We start from the raw sequence: 20183 nt of genomic DNA, 5'->3' as shown, positions 1-20183 counted from the left end.
GATCTCGAGTCCAGGCTCGTCTGCGATCGTGAGATATCATTTTCATACGCCAAGCCTTGTCGAAACTACGGCAATGGCCGACCCTATACCACCACCGCAAGCGCCAGCAGCAACTGGGGCACCAGTTGCTCCAGTTGCTGCTGCTGCTGCCTCCTCGACCCCGGCAAAGACATACAAAGCACCCGCCCCGAATCCCGTCCTGCGAATGATGGGCTTGCCCAACTTGCCGAAGAAACTTCCTTCACGTAATTGGATGATATTTTGGGGGATCCTGGGAAGCTTTTCGGCGGCCATCATCTACGACAAACGAGAAAAGAAACGCGCAACCGCTCGGTGGAGTCACGCCGTATCGCATCTTGGCAAAGAGACGCTCAAAGATCCCCGTCAGCTTCCGCGAAAACTGACCATCTACCTTGAAAGCCCGCCGGGCGATGGATTGAGGGTCGCCCAAGACCACTACTCCGAGTTCATCAAGCCCATCTTGGCCGCAAGTGGTCTTGACTGGGAATTTGTTCAAGGACGACAGCAGGGCGATGTGAGGGCCGCCGTGGCCGAGAAGATACGGAGAAACAGGCGGGAAACCGAAGAGCCGGCAGCGTCTGTCAAGGATCCGCAAGAGCTCACTTCAGATGAGATCATACACATTATGAGGAAAAACCAAGGCACGCCCGAGTGGACGGGGACTCGTGGCGATATTGTGGTTGGACGACATGCGTGGAAGGAGTACATCAGAGGACTACACGAAGGATGGCTAGGCCCTTTGACTGAACCGCCGCGACCCACGCCGGAAGTCGTGAAGATGGAAGCCCCTGCAACACCCGATGGCGAGTCCGCCGAAGGCGAGAAGGAGGAGATACCCAAACCTGAAGAGAAGCCCTCTCGGCCACCCCAACCAGTACCCTACAACACCACGAACGACTATCCCACCTCTTCGATACCGATGCTGATACCCGCCGAGTTTTCTCCTTCCACACCAATCCCGTTCCCACACGTCCTCGGCTTTCTGAACACACCCACCCGACTCTACCGCTTCCTCAACCGGAGAAAGCTCGCCGACCAGATCGGTCGCGAAGTGGCCGCTGTCTGTCTGGAGGCGTCAAGAGAATACCGCGATGGACCAGCCTCGACCGATTCAGACTCGCAATCTGAGTTTCAGACTGCGCTCGAACACGAGGAGAAGGACTGGGTCAAGACAGTCTGGAAGGAGGAAGTCCTCGAGGAAGGCGAAGTAGCACCTCTGGTGCCCAAGGAGAAAATCTGGGCCAAGCCGATAGTAGTAGACCCGCGGATTGCAATGCGCATGCGTCGTTTCGAGATTCGACCCGAGGACGAAGCCCGTGCTAGAGAGGTCAAGGTGCCCGAGGAAGAGGTCGAGGGCTGGATCAAGGCAAGCCTGCGAAGCATGTGGCGCTGGGCCATGTCAGACCCAGAACCGAGACCCTACTATTCCGATGAGTGATTCGACAAGCACTCGATTGAAGATCTTGCAGCATTCCCGGGTAACGAAGACTTGTATATTAGACTGTGGAGAGATACCATTATGCATTGCGGTCAGGCTGGTGATTATATATTGAACATTTGGGTGCATGGAAGGACCGCGAGTCTACCTGACGCCAGTTTTTGCAGAGGCTGAGAGCTACTTGAGTGTCGCGGCTCGGCAATACGAGCTACGTCTGTCTGTATAACCAATCACAACTCTATCTCAAGAGGCAATTGTCAGTGATCACGCATCCTTGGGTATAATAATATCGACGGGACTCTCTATCGCCTCTCAAAGCGTCAGTCTACGCGGCCACGCCATGGACGTATTACAGTCTCACCGTGTGGACTGGACTCCGAGGAGTCTTAATCCATGATTTGGATGCTTGGTGTACGCCGACGAGGCAGCGTCCAGACTCATGCCGTTGGGGCAAGATTTAGCCAACGATGTCCAGCATCGATTTAATGGGCATCCGGTGATAGGATAATGAACGTGAAGACGAGTTCCTGCTTCAGTCATCGTCATCAGATCCGTAATCCATGAGGCCAAGCTTCGGCTTTGCCACTGTTGGAGACGGTGCGGGCGCTGGTGTCGCTTTCGTAAGAGCATTAGTCTCCGTCAAGGCCTCGCTCGCATTCGCCTCGACCTTCCGCACGCCTTTTTCACCACGACCTTCACCAGAGATGCCCTCCTCCTTTGCCTCGACCTTGACTCCCGAACTCACCCTCCTCTTCAACCCCTTTATCTTCTCGTCCTTCTCCCTCTTCCTCTTCCGTCCCGCCGCACCCTTACTCCACTCCAATCCGACCTCATTCTCCCCTATGCCCGCCCCTACTTCCCCTTCTTCACCCTCATTTAACCCCCTCTGCGCCTCCTTGAACCGCCTCAACCTCTCTTCCGTCTCCCTCCGTATCCTCTCCTCTTCCTTCCGCTTCTCCTCCTCCACCTCGTCCAAGAAATCAATCTCGTCGTCGTCCAAAGCCCGGAACTGGTTCCGCAGCCGACTTGCTTCTTCGAACGCGGCTTGTTTGGCGGCTTTGTTGGCTTGTAAAACGTCGTACAGACTGTTTTGGCTGTTGGTGCCTTCAACGAGGGATTTGCGCGCGGCTTCGCGGGCAAGACGTTCGGATTGCAGACGGGATTCGACTTCGGACCAGGCGGATGCGGTGGTCGGATTGGGTTGGGGTGCGCTGGTGGTGGTGGTGGTGGGCGTGGCAGTGCTGAGAGTGCTAGAGGTGGATTTGACGGTTGACGAGGGTGCTGCTGCTCCTGGGGTTATGGCTGAAGCTGTCGCGGCAGTACCAGCTGGAGGAGGTGGGGCTGGTGAAGTGCCGTCGCCGGGGATGATGCCGCCCGAGACGAAGCGCGACGACATTGCGTGTGGGGTGTAGGTATCAATCGGAAGCTGTAGGAGCGATCCTCCAGCCAGAAATTGGCGGCTGTGGGCGGAATCGAGTGCTGCGCGTTGAGATTGCGCGTCTTAAAATCCTGGTGAGAAAGTCGAAGTTGTGAAGTGGTGAGCTCTTGAGCTCGTCCCTGAGGGTCTGGTTACAGCCCCACCCACATTGGCTTCCCGATAATTGGTTGGTACGTACTCGAACACTTTCATGTACGGGGAGTTTCTTCAAAAATCAAATTACATCAATATTGGCATGTGTCGAGGAGGGGGATATCAAATTTTCTCCTCCCGGTACTACAAATGCGCCGTAGCTGGGGTGGGTTTGAGACGAGTTGCGACACTTACAGCCACCAACAATCAACTAGCCTAAGCTCTGGTTGGGCTTCGACAGGATGGTGACCTGTGAACTGTGAACAAGAACGAATACACGGCGTTTTCGCTCTCTCGTCTTTTCTCTGCTTCCGAGTGGTATGGCCAGTTCTCGCCAATTCAAGTTCGCGTCTAATTGTTGGCATGATCTGATAGCTTTGCATCGATGCCAGAGAACCCCAGGGTACCCCAGAGGTCTCGTCCACCCTCCTTCCCAACCAGATTCCAATCAAAGTTCTGATTTACCTTCTCATTATCCCCGTTGCTGACTTCTGGGTTCGACTCGAACAAACCTCCAAGCCAAGGCGCCAGCACCAAAGCACGACTAAAGCACGTCGGTAAACCATGTCAGTAAACCATGCCAGTAAACCATGCCAGTAAACCATGCCAGTAAACCATGCCAGTAAACCATGCCAGTAAACCATGCCAGTAAACCATGCCAGTAAACCATGCCAGTAAACCATGCCAGGAACTTGCAAGCAGAACATTAGGCAAGGGGAATGCTTTGCTTACAGCAGCCACGAAGAAAGGCAGACCCTGCCAGAATCCACCTAGTGGTATAGATGCAGCGAATATTCTCAACAACATCGGGTCCGAGGCCATTCTCCCCGTGTTCTCGAGAAGCTGAGCTATTGAGAAAACTCGAGCCCGCACATTGTCGGTTGTCCAGGATGACACTATGGACAGGACTGCAACACGAGTACCGTACCCAGACGCGAAAAGAAGCACCGCTGTACATAATTAGATGCTGCGTTTCGATCACACATCTTCTTCTCAGAGGCACTTACCGGGAACAAGCATGTACATCGACGGCGCCAAACCCATGAGCAGAGCACCCAAGGCCAGTATGCAAAGACTTGCACGGACGACCTGATAATCAATAAGCTGGGGGGGGATGTGCCGCTTGGTGGTCAAATATGCAATTACTTGCGGTAAGAGACCTAGGAACAAAACGATGTTCATAGCGGCAATAGCAGAGACCAGGATCGCGGTCCGTGAAATGGGCCAGCCGAACCGAGCGGCGGTGTACTGGAGAAGGACTGACACCGTGGCAATCCTGAATGCGCCTACGAAGGACACGATGAAGGCGATGATTAAGTTCCTCTGTTTCAGGATGGAGAGGAAGCTCGGCGAGTTTGAAGTAGCTCCGGGCGTTCGCGAAATCAGTGGAGCGGCCTCGGGGTCATGGTCGTCAGTTTGTCCATCCGCTCGAGACTTGGGCAGGGGCTTTTTGTGCCTTTTGTGAGTCTCGGGCATGATGGCCAGGATCGGAAAGCAGAGCACCAGACACCCCAGGCCCACGCCGAATGGAATGAGGAGCTGCTTGTTGATTGTGACGGACGCCAAGGCAGGTGCAACCAGCTCACAGACCAAGAAGGTCGAGTATAAGTAGTAGAAGTACTGGCTTCTCTTCGAAGGGGGACACGAGTCTGCAGCAACGGCGTAGAGGGTTGCGTTGGCAGATGAGAGATTCCCAAAGAGGAAGAAAAGGGACGACCACCAGATATTGGTGATTTTTCCACCTCCGAGACCACCCAGACCTGATCAGATATCAGACAAGAACATTGCAATTCGCTGGGTGCGATGCACGCGGTACTCACCGACCAAAAGTATCCAGGATGTAGCAGCTATAGGCCCAGCTATACTGCTTGCGATGATCTTCTTACGCCCAAATCTGTCGGCAAGAATGCCCATTGGTATTGCGGTCAAGAGCACTGAACATAGTCAGATGAAAGAAATGCAAGCAGATGTAAAGCACACACCCGCAAGTCCATCGTAGAAAGCCTTCCAGCCTCTCAAGTGAGCAAGTTTCTGCTGCACAGGCGGAATCTTGCACAGAAACTCCGGAACCAACTGCCCTGGCCCAATAACGGAGGGATCGTGGGCAGAGTAGTAGCTGAGGCATATCGACCGTTCGAAGAGCGCGATCTCGGGTACGATTCTGACTTGGTCGTACATCTGCGTCAAAAAGTCGACCAGGATGCACGCCAGCTTGACCCAAAGAGGTTGATATCCTCCATCATCTTCGGAATCGGTTGTCGAGACATCATCGACGGTACCGGCCGCATCGAGCCTTGGTGTTATCTGCCGACCAGCATCGGCACCATAGTTGTTTGCTTCCGCAGGGCTCATCTCTGAATGATGGCCTCGGTGCTAAAACACAGCTTGTGGGATGCGATGTCAATGAGGAAGGCAGTAGTGGGTGGTTATTGGTCCTAAATAGGATGGATGGGGGATCCCGGAAATCTCCGAGCTCGGATCGTTGCCCCGCCTCATATATATAACGCTGTCGGCTGGTGTAGTTGGTCACTTCGCTGGTAGATAAGTCCCGATTTGAGCCTCGCCCACTTGGGTCGGTGACGAGTCGCGGGTTCGAATCCCGCAGCTGACACACAAGGGGGTTTAGTCAACCCTTACGGCGCGCTGCCCACCTTGTTGACTTCGCCTACCTAGCGATAATAGGGAGATTGGTGCAGTTTAGGATTACGAGCATCCTAGCCAGTCGACCGTCAAGCACTACGTCGGCGGAATATAACTCGACAGCCGGTCCAGAATTCGAATCGTTAATCCGACCCCTTATCGGACCTCGCCTATCCGATAACGCTCGTCGGCGAACCCGTCCCCTCACGATAGAAGGCGCGCAGCACGCCCTCTCGCCGCGATTCTTGCGAGCGTCTAGACCACGTTGCGGTCTATCCACTTGAGCGTATGGTTGAGATGTATACGCTCGACGAGAACCCCAATTAGCAGATACTACGACTTGTGTTAGATATTCACGTATCTTGCAGTATGACCGTGATATGACGGTTATATGAAAAGAATAATTTGGTGGTTATGGTTAGGTCACCGTTTTTTCCATGCTCGATTCCCTCTATCTGTTCTGTTGGCTGTGTGCATTGCCTTTAAGTAATCTGAAGGGTCCAGCCTTACTAGGCTACCTCTATCCCGCCTTTATCCTGAAGCACAAAGCGCTTTTATTCTAAGCATAAAGCGCCTTTCAACCTTAGGAATCACTGTGGTGCTCAATCCCACATTTAATATCAAACAACAGTCTAGACAAAGCTAGAACTAATGATATGGTGCTTCTATGCTCCAATACCATGTGACCCGCCGTTTTTGACAACAGGACTCCCAGGCATTTCATAGATAGACAGTCTCTACTTCAGTGATCAATCTAAGCATCAATCTAACCCATTGGTGAGGCAAACTGCCTTGACGACTCTATTCCCAGTTACCCTACTCGAATACTTCAGTTACCCCAAAGCACTATACTCCATACGTCAGACCCCGATATTATTGCTAAAGGACTCCGCAGCAGGACTTACTTACTAGCACAAACCCTTACAGACTCTTTAGTGGTTTACGCAGCTAGACTATTAGAGGTTTCGTTACAGTATATATCAGAGTATACTTCATAAACAGATGTCTTTGTATACCTCTTTACGTATTTAATCGGGAACTAGTCCGATTTATCAACGACGTAATGCTAGCTGCGCGCTAGTTGCGCCCGACGCTAAGCGCGCGTGGTCGCAAATACCGGTAAACATTACTCCTAGACAGGCTGGTGATTGGAGAGTAAGATATGCAGAAAAGTTTTCCTCGGAGTGTCTTCGTCTTCAATGGTTGGTGGTCGGTTGAAAAGTAGGTGTGATTTGGTGAGTTTTGATATCAACTGAGCGCATCAGGAAGTGGGGTACGTATTACTTTTTGGGTGTGAAAAGAACAATATCCTGTGACTGTCTACTCTCTGTCGCTCCTCCCAAGCCGTTGCAAATGGTCCAAGTTTACTTTTCACCACATGACCCCAACCCCCCTCCCCCATATGACCGCCGGAAAATGATTGTTCCCGACGATATATTTGTTATAGTTTTGTTTGGGTTCGAGAACAGCCTCCGTGAGCTCTTTGTCTTTCTGTGCGACTTAAAATCCAACCTGATCGCACCACTGACGTTTAGGTCACTTCTTTGAAGCTTTGATTTTCAGCAGAGGCGCTTTGGAAGTAAGTATAGCCGCCTCGACTGTTATTCACTTAGGCACCACTATCGGACTTATTGCAAGCTATAACATCGCATGGAATTTGATATGTCTCTCTGATCTCCCCAAATCCAAAGGAGTGAAGGTGACCATAAGGCCCTTAAGTACAGAACGTGTGCCTCTTGGCTGCTTACGCTAGAGCAAGTTTAAGACACTCTAAATCAGCCGTCGAGCACGAAAGAGAATGAAAAAGCTAGAAAAAGGGCTGGTGCGGGCCGGCACCACCACAATCGGCTTGCGGACAACTGGGTTGCCGGGTTCCATGTCGTGACCACCTTGCACTCTGAGCCGATCCTTGAAATCCCGAACGCAATGTTCCTGTGCCGGGCTATAGGATCCTGCTAGTTTTACCACCATCAGCCCATCCGAGTTGACCTCGAATTTGCGGTTGTTTCGTTCCCATTGCTGCAGCAAGCTCTTGGACAGTGCATTCTTCTCTCGTTGCCTCTGTTTCTACTGCGGCGGCCCTCCCTACTAGCTTGGCACAGCGGACTTAGCCTTCCTGCAAGTGTGTCTGGATGGTCAGCTGGAGACTTGTAGCCGTCTGTTTCTATCTTGTGGTACTGTAATATGGCGAATCGTATCTGCTCCCTGATCCAGCGGTGCAGGATGAAGATCAAGCTCTGCTTCCTCATGGTCATAACATGTTTATGTGTTTGCCTATTCTATGCCATCTAATCGGTAATTCGCCAATAGCGTCATTATAATTGCTTGGCCCACCACTGAGTCTGCTTCCTATCCCATGTTACCGCGGCCTATCTAGGCAACTTCCCCGCTTAGGCTAGTGATGATTTCTTCATGACAATTGACCGGTCTGAATGGGCTGATCTTAACAATAGAGCTAGGGTGAAGTTCTTGAAGGAAATTTGCGCACTCCTTATCCGTTAGGAGAATAGTTGTAGTTTCGGCGAACCTGAGGGACAAGAGGGCAATATGGACGAAAATGCAGAATGCTGGGGATAGAGAGGAAGACGGGTACGAGAATTGGGCATAAGACCCACCACCAGGACAAAGGTGTCGGAATTGTTAAAGTTGACTTTTTATGTAGGGTGAGAATTTAATTCCTAGGAGTAAGTAGGTATATTATACTGTTTAAAAGAGCTTGTATACAGAAAACTATTTAAAGATTCAAGAAATAGGAGTTGATTGTATAGTGTTCTTGGGATAGGTATTGGATTGTGGGCAAATGGTCTTGTATTGAATGTGTCATGATCTCTGGAGAGTCTTGAGAGAAGTGAATGGCGGCCATAGGGGCCTTATATAGACAGGAATGACTGATGCCTGTCTCACAGGCAGGACTTGTGTGGTTCAATGGGTAGAGGTAATATTGGCCCATAATCGTACGGTTTGCGGCCATATACCTTTCTCTTTGACTTGGCAGTCTTGGTGTAGTAACCTTGAGGGTCCAACAATAGGGATAAGAGCGACTCTAGCCTCTTAAACTCCCAACATAACATTGACTCTGGTATCCAGAAGAATAGAAAGCTTACTTAAAAGCTGATGTCTAATAGCGTTCACTGGAACACATCGTAAGGGAGTCTAAATCATCAAATGGCGGGCTATCATATTCCGAGGAGATGTACGCGGGTTATCCCCCAGGAAGGAATCGCCCCCTGTCAACATCGTGATAAGTTCCTACGCATACATGCCCTCAAACATTTTACACAGAGATGGACATTATAGCGCTTGAAAGGATACCTGGTGGCTCTATCCAGATCGTGTTGCAAGCTTTCGCGGAGCAATATCGCAATCCAAGCTTCTCAACATGCGGCACCCCTCAGCCTTGAGCCGTCACCAACGAAGGTTGTGACTTTGTTGCGATAGTGACCTCCGAAAATATGAGAGTCAATAAGTCGAATACGTACTCCAATGAAGAAGGTGAGCTTGTCAGCTAGTCGGGGGCTAAGCAAGAGATGCAAAAGGTATTCTGGTAAAACATAGCCGATTCAATATGTTCATTCTTATTCTTACATGCCAGGAGAGCTGATCATACAGGACTGAAATACATCGGCTAAAAGTCACGCGCAAACCTTCCTTGGATGAAACGTGATCATTGTTGAAATAAAGCGGTGAAACATGTAACTCGAGCCAAAGGACTCGGATGTTCTACAGGTTATACGAAACTATCACAGTTTTTAGAGAAGTGAGTGCACTGCACTTGTTCCACGTGGAATATTCATTATGATCCATCAGTTGGTGAAATCGCTTACACGGCATATCAGATGCTCAAGGGTTCGTTGAGCATGGAACAAATCGACTGCGATATGCTTGCAGAACTACCTACGGACTCATCAGTAAGACCGCGATCTCTAAAGATCCATCTGGCCAATTGATCATTGCATTTATAGGCATAGAGACTTCGCTAATCCCTTCAAGCAGAGCGAGATGGACATCGCATCCCTATTCCGCCGTCAATCACGGATAGTGAGTCGAACGAAGGGACGATTACCTCGTGGTAAATGTGACGTTCAATCCACATCTCCCTAGAGAATTAGATGAATGCAAATGCGACACTTCTCATGGATATCTTACGAACTCATGGTTGAAGGTGACCCCTGAGTCTCATTATTATACTGTTGTACGAACAATGTCATGTCTCCTGTCCTTGTTGTATTACCTGGTGAAATGTTGACTAACTTTCGTCATTGAAAAAGTAGATTGTAGAATCTTCTTAATATTTCCGGCATTACTTCGATATTAAATTACAATTATACTTTGTCTTTACTGCCTCTCATAGCGTCAATGTACCTTTGAGTGGCAGGTCTCGACTGCTGCTCCCCACAAACAGCTGATACTCCCCAGCTTGCAACTTCCATATCTGTGCCGCAACATCCCACACGCTCAAGTCCCTCCTCGTTAGCGGGAAGTCGACTGAAATCGTCTCTCCGACGGCAATCAGGGACTTTTCGTACCCTCTCAGCTGTTTCGCCGGCACATCATCCCCCGGAATACCCACGTACAACTGCGCAATCTCCTTTCCGTCTCGATCCCCCGTATTCGACACCTTAACCGTAACATGCGCAACCACATCCCACAAATCCTCCTGCCCACCCTCAACTACATCCCCCGTCGGATAAACCTGCGTCTGGACATCCGTCTTGACCACCTCCAAATCCGCATACCCAAACGTAGTGTAACTCAACCCAAACCCAAACTCATACCGAGGCGTGATATTTAGCGAATCGAAATGCTTGTAATCAATAAACACCCCCTCGTCAAACTCCGACTGCGGGAACTTCTGGTACCGATCAGTAGCAAGCGTCATATCCGCTTTCAACAGCGCCCCATAATCTGACTCGTTCTTCGCAACTGTGTACGGCAGCTTCCCGGAGGGGTTGCTTTGCCCGTATAAGATAGAGATCAAGGCTTTCCCACTCTCCTGGCCCGGGAAATGCGCAAAGATGACCGCCGTCACGTTGGGGTGGTCGATAAAAGTGTCAACCATTCGTGCGCCCGCGTTATGGAACACGACGATGGTGTTTGCGCACTGGTCCGCTACTGTCTGGATCAGGCCGTCTGTGAAGTCATCCCGCAGGGAGGGGCGGTCGTAACCCTCGGTAGCCCAAGTGTTCCCTATGACAATACATGCGTCGGAAGTGGGGTTCACGGAGGGGTTTCCGGATTCGAAGTCCCAGAACAAAGCGGTGCCGTCTTCATGCGCTTGGGCAACTAGGGCATCGTAAGGTGCACTAATGAGGTTCTGCGCCGTAGATCCCGAGCCACCACCGGAGACGAGGGTCCCATTAGGGGAGATGCTCGCGTAGGAATGGCTCAGGTTTCCGAAAAACCCGACGTTGAGCTCTTCAAGGTTGCCTGATTCTGCACCCATGGGCCAGGCACTGAAGGACGCGTCTCCGGCGGGGTCTTCGTAGTTGTTTTGGTTGGGGGCTTTGGCAGAGTAACCGAAAAGGGAAATAAGTTTCATCTTGGAGGAGTCCAGGGGAAGAGAGCTGCCGGTGTTCTTGACGAGAACATGGCCTTCGACTGCGCCGTCGAAGAGGGTTGACTTTGCGCTCTTGTTGCGGGCGTCGACGACGTTGTGGGGAAGTTTAAGGTTTAGGGGCATTCCGTAACCGGGTTTGGGAAAGCCGGATTGGTCTTGCTTTAATTGGTACCATGATGTGAGAATTCTGAAAGATGTGGGCGGTTAGGAACTTGTTGAAAAGTAGGAAGTTGGTAGGTTTCAGGGAAAGAACTGACCTCGTTGCCATGTTGTCAAGATGAGACTCGGTGACAGAACCATTGTTCACCGCTTCCACGAGATATTCTCCCCAGAAACCGTCGGAGTTGGGCATGGCTACGTCAAGACCAGCTAGTGCAGTTGAAACTCCTCCGTGCTGGGCGTTCCAATCAGACACAACCCAGCCCTGGGAGAAGATTTGAGTCAGTACTCGAATTCAAAATCCGGTGTCCATTTTGCCCTCACCTGGAAGCCCAGTTCCCCTTTGAGTAAGCCGTTGAGGGATTTGCTGTTTCCGCAAGCATAAGAGTTGTTGAGTCTCTGTAGAGAGCACATGACGCTCCCTGTTCCTGCACGAACAGCGTCATAGAAAGGCCTGAAACACGATTAGGATTTTCAATGCTGAAAATCACAGTGACATCTTACCATAAATAAAGCTCATGCATCGCCTTGTCATCAATGTTGGAAGAAACAGCCTCGACGTAATCACCAGAACTGGAGGGAATGCGGTGAGTCTCCTGTTCCTGGCCGATGAAGTGCTTGGTGCTGGTCATTACTCCGGCGCCCTGGATGCCAGACACCGTCTCGTATACCAAGCCACCGGATAAGTAGGGGTCGACTGAGAAACCTATAATTTTGATTCATCAGTGCTCTGGCAATACGCATAGTTGCTTGGGTGCAGGCCACTATCACGCACCTTCCCAATTACGCCCACCACTGACGACTCGACCAACGGGCCCCACGCAGGGTCCCAGCAAGACGTTTACACCCTTTACTTTGGCCTCGCTGCCGATGAAATGGGCTCGTTGGCGGGCGAGTTCTTTGTTCCAACTGATTGCTAGCGTTAGCGGATATGGCAAAAACCTGCGAATATCAGATTACTTGCCTGGCACCAACATGAATGCCAGACGGCCAAGAGCTGACATAGTCTGTTGATCTGACGCCTTGCCCGGCATCTGCGAGACACAAGCCGGGGAAGCCTAGACGTTCTACACCGGGTATGAACCCTGAGCATCCCGTCTCGGAAGTGACGCCACCGGTCAAATTCACCTGTGAAGCGGGGTTAGTCCATGCAGAAAATATGGACGACTCGTATGCTGACCTTTTCTTCCAGTGTCATCTGGTCGACCAAGACCTTCGCTTTGCTCATCGCATCGCCCCATGTACCATTCTCATCCATACCCGCTGGGCATGTGTCAGCCATCGTTGAATTCCAGAAGGATCATCGGAATGTGTACATACGAGTCGGATACACTGCCGGCGAGTCGCCGTAGAAGAACTCATCACTTGTGATCACATCGTCCTGCGCGCTGACTGTCTTACCAAGGACAGCCAAGAAGGCTACGCCCAAAATCGAGGACGAAAACATGGTGGGAGGACTTGGACGTCAAGACTCAATATTGGATTAAGAAACGGTCGAGATCGCGCATTACAACAGCCATTATTTGGGGCGAAGTCTACCAAACTTATAGTCCTGGAGCTTGTGGTTCCACGTAGACGCGAATCACTCGACCTGGTAGCTTGATTTTGGTCTTGAACCGTTAAGATAGGGATGTACGAACTCACTAACACTACTTTGGTTCGTCCGTTGTCCACCAGGCAGGGTACACCCCATCGAATAACCTATCACGTCAATCTCGCACTGGGAATGGACATGCCGTCCGACCAACAGCGACTCCCAGCAATCCACACCCGCGTGCCAATTTCCCTATTTGTGAATGCCATCGGAGTAACGCCGGTCATAGTTGATGTTGCAAGCTCCGATGCAATGGAGATTCGGCCCTTCTTCCCCACAGTCTAGAGCATTTTTCATGGAGGTGGATTTGGCGACCCCGGCCGAGATGCTCACCGCGTCGTTGGGCCAGTGAGGAATAACACAGACCATGCTAGATGCGGCGGATAATGGGGTAGTTTGCGGAGATGAAGGTCACAAGGTCGTATGAACGTGATTCCAGGGACAATCATTTAGCGAGTCCCGTATCTACTGTATTGGACGCCTGTTCGTGGCATTGCACCACGAACTGTGTGTGTAGGCGGGGTATAAATACTCTATACCCCTTTCTCAATGTGTACGAAAGTCAACATAACCACGAGGCATGGTGGGTGAAATGCAGTCAGCCCCTAAGAAGACGCAGTTCTCCAGGTCTGCTCCGCATTTTCATCGGTCCATGATCGAAGGCCCGAAAACAACTACCGATACGCACCCCGGACTATTATTCTCCACGGGGCTGGCGAAAAACATGGAGAAAATGGAGCTGAGTGGATGCCCCGACCTTGGCTTGCGGGGAATATCCATATCGGGAGTATTAATCATGGATCTGGAGTTCATCATCGGCAGATTTCCGGCAGCTTTTGAGATGGAACAGCCAATAGCATGTTAGGGCTGGCTTATATATTGCTCTATAGCTCATAATACTCCAACAATGCATTACTCGCCTGGAGACATTTTCTGTAGGTCGAAATTAACCCGCACCTCGGGTTGAAATGAGGGGGCAATCGGCTGGCCATGGAAATTAGACATTACGCAGCATGCTGGTGCGTAGCTAAACTTCGGAGATATCACATCTTGGTCTACTTGGTGCCAGTTGCCACCCGTGTGGGCATTTGCAAATCTGCATGGTCTGCCTCATCCGTCCACACGGTTGGATGGTGAGGGAGTCGTGGCATGGTTCCCAAAAGTGAGTAATGCCCGTGAACTCGTGAACCTATATCTGTATTTTGGAAAAGTCTCGCCATCCGCAATTACTTGCTTCGATTACCGCCAATCATCTCGATCTATCTCTAAAATGAATGTGTCGTACTCGGTGGTGACGTAAACGGCGCCACGGCAACCTCCCTTGAGCTTGTCTTTGGGGGCGCATCTTCCTCAAACCCTACCGGGTGCACCTCGAGATGGATTGGGCATAGCAGGTTGAAGATGGCACGGCACACCGAACTAACTGAGAATAGTTTCAATATCATAGAGACTGTGGATTCTAGTCGTTGATGATTGTATTTGAGAGGGAAAAGCCAGCATTTATTGGCTGTGAGGATGAATACTCCCCATATTTCGTGTTGAATTTCTGTTAGCAGCTTTCGAGAGCGGTGGAACGTTGGCAGCGACGTCACATGGGAAGATATGGGGTGTTCTAGCAGGCGAACACTGAGAATCCTTATGAATGCCGGCATTTGCACAGGATACTTCAAGATAATGCAGCATCCCTTACATCTGATGACGCTAAGTTATATACATCGGCACACTCGACTGTGCTGCCAAAGGAGATAGTATACGTATATGTAGCAAAAGTATGTTCTTTCTGTGTGATCTTGTCAGCCTCAAGTGCAATTTCCGCAATACCAAGCCTAACAAAACATTGCTCGTCACTTCGGTCCATGCTGTCGAGCTTTTTCGACAAATGGTTAGTATGAAACAATAAGGGAAGCTTAACTTGATTCCCTACAGGGACACAGCATATTGAAATTGGTCTAGTTTATCCCTAAAACCTGGCCTGGATTACATTCTTTCAACAACAGGCAACTCAAACGCTCGGTTATTGGCTTATTGGGAATCGATGAAGATCTTCAATAGGTATGGGGCTATATGGAGTCAGGATGTGTTTCCTCTGCCGCCCGGTGGTCAGCGCAGCCCTCAGTTCACAATTACGCACTTTCTATGATGTCTGTCTGTCTGTTCTCTCTCACCCAGAGGACTCCGAAGGCTTCTCGTTAAATATTTAAGGAGTTATTGGTTCTGTCATTTCAGTGCGAGAAAATGTATAACTGCCTGTTTTTATCATCCTCGCATGGCTTTACACCTTGTTCAGTATATCCATCGTAAGTCGGTATCTACTTACGTTTTCACTCTGACATTCAGACCGTGCCAATCCAAAAAGATCCCGTCGTCGAGTCCAAACTCCACAGAAATTTCGTATCCAGCCAGTTAATCAGGAACATGCCAAAGGGTACAAGAACCCTCGCTGTCGAATAGGTTGAAAAAAACAACGGCCTGAACTCGCCCTGCCGCCTTCACTTCTGCCGATGTAAAAACCCGACTTTACGCCTGTCATGGAGGGCAATGTCGCTGTTTTCAGTTCAGATGTAATGAAAACTGCCATGAAGTATATAACACTGGCCCCAATTTGCAAGGTTATGCCACATACTGACGTTGATGGTAACGTAACAGAGACTCAGTATCAGAGCGATGTGAATCAGCGCATGCACTACACTGCATACGGTCTGGACAAAGGCAATGTTATTGAGACGAAACACCTGTTCAGGAGCAAGAAAACAAAATTGATCAACAGAGACAATGTCTCTTTAGCGTTTTGCTTGCATAGCTTGCCTCCTCATAGCCTTGAAGTGCCCGTGTGTACATCTCCTCCTGCCTTCTTTAGATTGCCTTGATCCACGTAGAGGAGGCCCAAGTATCGAGTATCGACGTGCGATCCGGTCCAAGTGCCTTCTCAAAGCGTTGAAGTGCCCGGATGTATATCTCATCTGCCTCCTTCAGCTTACCTTGATTGGCAAACAGGAGTCCAAGCCAATGCACCCCATGGATGCTTCGGCTAATATTAGTCCTGTTCATAGTCCTGTGTGCTTTTCGCAACCGCCTATAACATAAACCTGTATGTGGGAGCAGCCGCTGCTGAATAACCCAGTGCTCCTGAGTTGTTCATTCAAATGATACTAAGAATCCGGGTATCATTAAGGCCAGCTGTGAATACTCCTTCTATTGGCGCGTATTTTGTATCGACCAGGTCCATCTATGTGTCACCCCGTGTATTGTATAGGCGCTATTCACGTCTTCTTAGGTCTCGTCTTTAGCGTCGGCACGAATGGGACAAATAGGTTTACGAATATGACCATCCTTGTGACCATATTTTATTAATACGCAGAAGTTACTGATTGCGACGTAGTATAGGTTGCCGAGAACGTTGCTGACCGCCGCGAGAACTAGAACGATAGTTGTCTTTTCGGAGAACAGTGTTCCATGCGCCTTAATAAAGGCTGCTGTTGTGACACGGCAGAGGCACTGCAAGTTCGAATCAGGGTTGCGACATCAGTCTATCTCTGTTGACGAATACTAAACTGAAGAAGAGAGAGAAAGAGATCTAAGTGCAAATGCTCTTTCCTACATTATAAAGAAAAGGGCAGCGCGTACAGGTGGGACACCTATACTAGGGTGTCCCTGTTCGTCCAGGGGCCTAGGGGTCAGGCATCGTGACCGGCGTTACATTACCCCCCTCCCCCTTCGGAAGAGGGACGCTCGCGGCCCTCGAATCTCAACCGTATCCTCACTTCTTCGATCTACGCCGACGTTGTCGGTTAGTTCCCTTCTGGAGCGGCTTGTCATCCTCGGGGTGATCAGGGTCATCGTAGCCCGCTTCAGAGGCCTTCAGCCAATATGCTAGCCCGTGCCGGTGGTCCGGCGTTCTCAGGGTACTCCGTATGGAATTCGCGGAGCTTAGACGTGGCGTTCTTAAATCCTCTTGCGTTGTACCATGTATCGTCCGGATCGGCGCCTAGCCAATCCACTATGTACTGTAGTTTGCCTCGATAGAGTCGTGACGAAATGATCTTCGATACGTACCATTCGCGTTCGCCCTTAACTACTACCGGTAGTGGTGGTTTCCGTCGCTGGCCCGGGACTGGGTTGTCCGGATCCTTCCGCAGGCGGTCGGCCGAGAATTGGTTATGGATCTTAAGTCGGTTAGGCAGCTTCAACTCGTATGAGTGCCCGATTCGACCTTCGACTTCGAAAGGGCCGTCATTCGGAAAGTCCAGTTTGTCCGAATGGTCGATCAGTGTTCCAACCCTTCTTTGATACCCAGACTCGGTCGCCGACGCCCCAATCAGGCTCACGCCTTTTTTTATTCGCTTGTCCGGCCTGGCATTCTTGGGCTTTAGCCATCAGTCGTCTCGCGAATTCTCAACCCTTATACATCCGTCCGGCTACTGCGGCGGCTTCGTCATGTGTAAGGCGATCCCTAGGCTTCATCTTGTCCTGATTAAGCCTAGCTGTAACGTCAAAATGCATTCTTGGTTCGTATCCTAATTCTAATCGGAAAGGGGAGAGTCCCGTCGATTTATGTGGCATTGTCGCCTGGGCCAGGTCTAGCGCAGGTAACATACGAGCCCAATTGTCCTGGTACCTGTTCACGTATGGCCTTAGGCGCTGGTCGATGTATTCGTTCATAATCTCTACCTGGCCGGAGGTCTGTCCATGGTAGGCCGAAGCTAGATGGTGCTTTACGCCGGCGAGTCGGCAGAGCTCATCCCAGAACGCGGATATAAACTGAGGTCCCCGATCGGATATGATCGAGTCGGGCCATGCGTAAACTCGCCACACATAGTCGTAATAAAGGAGGGCTGCATCCCTGGCCGTCACGGTCCGGTAACAAGGCAGAGAGAATGCTCTTTTGCCTAACCGATCTATAACCACAAAGACGTTATCGAATCCGCCCTGATCAGGGGGAAACTCCTTGAAATCCATCACGATATGCTGCCACGGTCGGTCCGGTATTGGGAACGGGTGTAATAGTCCGGGTGTCTTATCGCGAGGGACCTTACTAGCCCGGCAAGTCCAACAGTTCGCACAGAATCGATCCACAAAGCCATGGAGCCCTGGCCAGTAACACTGCCGGGAAACCAGACGTCGGACTTTATTCTGACCCGGATGTGCCATGACTAGCGGGTCGTGATGTTCCGCTACGAGTGCGGTTCGTAGGTTATCTTTGTCGGGGACGAAGAGGCGATTCTGGTACATCAGGTACCCTTCCTGTAGGCTCCAGTCTATATACTTGTCCTGATCAGACCGAGCCTGGGTGCGCCAGGCCTCTAGTTCCGGTAAGGTACGGTTATGATGTAAGATCTTCTCGACCACCTCGTATCCTCGAGGTCCGTCTGATTCACTTCTGATCAGGTCATCACTGTCTACGGCGTTAATACATAACTGCCTCGCTGGCCCGATGCTACATACGGGGGTGAATAAAGCCCGTTTGTGATCTGCTTCCTTTACCGCTTGCGCCGTACTTCTTCTGCGATAATACTCCAGCTAACACATCGTCCGATGCGTCCGTTTCTATCTGGGTTTCCCAGCCCTCGTGGTAATGGGCGAGGACGGGCGCCGATAGCAAGGCCTTTTTCAGACTCGTAAAGGAGACTCGGCATTCCTCGGTCCATTCCCACTTCTGTCCCTTACGGGTCAGCCTTGTTAGGGGTCGGGTTAAGCGGCCGAAATCCCTGATAAATTTCCGGTAGAAGTTACAGAACCCAAGGAACGATTGAACACCCTTGACTCGATCGGGGGGTTCCCATTCTTCAACGGCTCGTACCTTCTCTGGGTCGACCGCGATCCCTTCGGTGCTGATAATAAATCCCAGGAACTTAGTCTTCGTAACGTAGAATTCGCACTTCTGAATATCGGCCTGGAGGCCATGCTCCCGTAGTCGTTGTAACACTTTATTCACGTGAACCTCGTGTTCCAGTTAGTTATCTGAATAAATCAAGATATCGTCGATATACGCTGCGCAGAAGTCGCCCAGGTAGTCTATAAGTGCGTCATTGATATAACGTTGAAAAGTCGATGGTCCATTCGCTAACCCGAAGGGCACTACCTTGTACTTATACGACCCGAAACGGGTCCGGAAAGTCGTAAGGTCTTCAGCCTCGGGGTCCATGCGAATCCGGTGGAATGCTTGTCGGATGTCAATCTTTGTAAAGATCGTCGGCTGGTGTAGTTGGTCACTTCGCTGGTAGATAAGTCCCGATTTGAGCCTTGCCCACTTGGGTCGGTGACGAGTCGCGGGTTCGAATCCCGCAGCTGACATACAAGGGGGTTTAGTCAACCCTTACGGCGCGCTGCCCACCTTGTTGACTTCGCCTACCTAGCGATAATAGGGAGATTGGTGCAGTTTAGGATTACGAGCATCCTAGCCAGTCGACCATCAAGCACTACGTCGGCGGAATATAACTCGACAGCCGGTCCAGAATTCGAATCGTTAATCCGACCCCTTATCGGACCTCGCCTATCCGATAACGATCGTCGGCGAACCCGTCCCCTCACGATAGAAGGCGCGCAGCACGCCCCCTCGCCGCGATTCTTGCGAGCGTCTAGACCACGTTACGGTCTATCCCCTTGAGCGTATGGTTGAGATGTATACGCTCGACGAGAACCCCAATTAGCAGATACTACGACTTGTCGCGACAAAAAATAGTCGAGCATCTTCTGCACATCAGCAGCATCCCACCCCTGAGGACGAATTTAAGTGCCACATTACCACGCTTATCGGTAGTTCAGGCAGGGGTTGTAGCACAGACTTAGGGAGGGACAGGAGGTTTAGTAGTCGTTTGGCTACAAGTTTACCTGTATAACCGCCCGACGCGGCTTAAGGGCCCGCTATATCATCTATAGCCCCTTAAGGGAGTACTTGTAGAGGTACCGAGGGTTAACACCTACGGCGTATTTAATATTTTTTTTTATTTTTGTAAAGATCTTCGCGTGGCTAAGTCGGGCTAATGTTTCCTCAATCAGGGGCAGGGGGTATCGATCTTTCTTCGTTACCGCATTCAGCTTTCGGTAGTCAACGGAGAAGCGTAGTCCCCCGTTGGCCTTAGGCACGAAGAGTACAGGAGACGCCCAAGGTGCTGAGCTTGGCGCGATAAACCCCTTCTTTAGATTTTCCATGATATATTCGTGGACAGCCTCAAGCTGTTTAGAAGTCATATGGTATAGCGGACTG

The 20183-nt window shown here is 50.7% G+C and overlaps 4 protein-coding genes and 2 non-coding genes across 6 annotated transcripts; 3 read left to right on the top strand and 3 right to left on the bottom strand.

Annotated features, from left to right (window-relative positions):
- Positions 1-190: 190 nt before the first annotated feature.
- BCR38DRAFT_315905 (mitochondrial import inner membrane translocase subunit Tim54) lies at positions 191-1414 on the top strand (the record flags this gene model as incomplete). Its single annotated transcript, XM_040854700.1, has 1 exon — positions 191-1414. A coding segment is annotated over one exon (1224 nt), but the record flags the coding sequence as incomplete, so codon positions are not given.
- Positions 1415-1725: 311 nt separating this feature from the next.
- BCR38DRAFT_114789 (N-terminal domain of NEFA-interacting nuclear protein NIP30-domain-containing protein) lies at positions 1726-3037 on the bottom strand. Its single transcript, XM_040853411.1, has one exon. It carries the CDS (start codon positions 2853-2855, stop codon positions 1992-1994), a length of 864 nt encoding a protein of 287 aa, XP_040710181.1. The 5' UTR covers positions 2856-3037; the 3' UTR covers positions 1726-1991.
- Positions 3038-3375: 338 nt separating this feature from the next.
- On the bottom strand, positions 3376-5676 carry BCR38DRAFT_114826 (major facilitator superfamily domain-containing protein). Its single transcript, XM_040853412.1, has 5 exons — positions 5012-5676; positions 4850-4963; positions 4037-4789; positions 3762-3979; positions 3376-3573 (listed from the first exon to the last, which is right to left on the bottom strand). Exons 1-5 carry the CDS (start codon positions 5379-5381, stop codon positions 3502-3504), a joined length of 1527 nt encoding a protein of 508 aa, XP_040710180.1. The 5' UTR covers positions 5382-5676; the 3' UTR covers positions 3376-3501.
- BCR38DRAFT_t358 lies at positions 5538-5640 on the top strand. The gene has a single exon. It is a non-coding gene; the product is annotated as a tRNA-Thr (tRNA).
- A 4338-nt stretch (positions 5677-10014) lies between the features above and the next one.
- Positions 10015-12877, bottom strand: BCR38DRAFT_504889 (glycoside hydrolase superfamily; the record flags this gene model as incomplete). Its single annotated transcript, XM_040864907.1, has 8 exons — positions 12706-12877; positions 12566-12648; positions 12350-12513; positions 12161-12294; positions 11890-12091; positions 11710-11839; positions 11484-11650; positions 10015-11413 (listed from the first exon to the last, which is right to left on the bottom strand). The coding sequence occupies exons 1-8, from the start codon at positions 12830-12832 to the stop codon at positions 10015-10017; spliced, it is 2406 nt and encodes an 801-aa protein (XP_040710179.1). The 5' UTR covers positions 12833-12877.
- Positions 12878-19167: 6290 nt separating this feature from the next.
- Positions 19168-19270, top strand: BCR38DRAFT_t359. Its single transcript has one exon. It is a non-coding gene; the product is annotated as a tRNA-Thr (tRNA).
- The last annotated feature ends 913 nt before the right edge of the window (positions 19271-20183 follow it).

Source organism: Pseudomassariella vexata, assembly GCF_002105095.1.
Source record: "Pseudomassariella vexata strain CBS 129021 chromosome Unknown BCR38scaffold_22, whole genome shotgun sequence".
NCBI lineage: Eukaryota > Fungi > Ascomycota > Sordariomycetes > Amphisphaeriales > Pseudomassariaceae > Pseudomassariella > Pseudomassariella vexata.
Note: the sequence above shows the minus strand (reverse complement) of the source record. Positions and strands in the feature narration are given on the sequence as shown.

Coding starts and splice junctions, on each gene's coding strand:
- BCR38DRAFT_114789 (XM_040853411.1), bottom strand. CDS start 2,855: ATGTCGTCGCGCTTCGTCTCGGGCGGCATCATCCCCGGCGACGGCACT.
- BCR38DRAFT_114826 (XM_040853412.1), bottom strand. CDS start 5,381: ATGAGCCCTGCGGAAGCAAACAACTATGGTGCCGATGCTGGTCGGCAG. Junction 4,964..5,011: donor TTTCTACGATGGACTTGCGG/GTGTGTGCTTTA, acceptor GACTATGTTCAG/TGCTCTTGACCGCAATACCA. Junction 4,790..4,849: donor ATCCTGGATACTTTTGGTCG/GTGAGTACCGCG, acceptor ATATCTGATCAG/GTCTGGGTGGTCTCGGAGGT.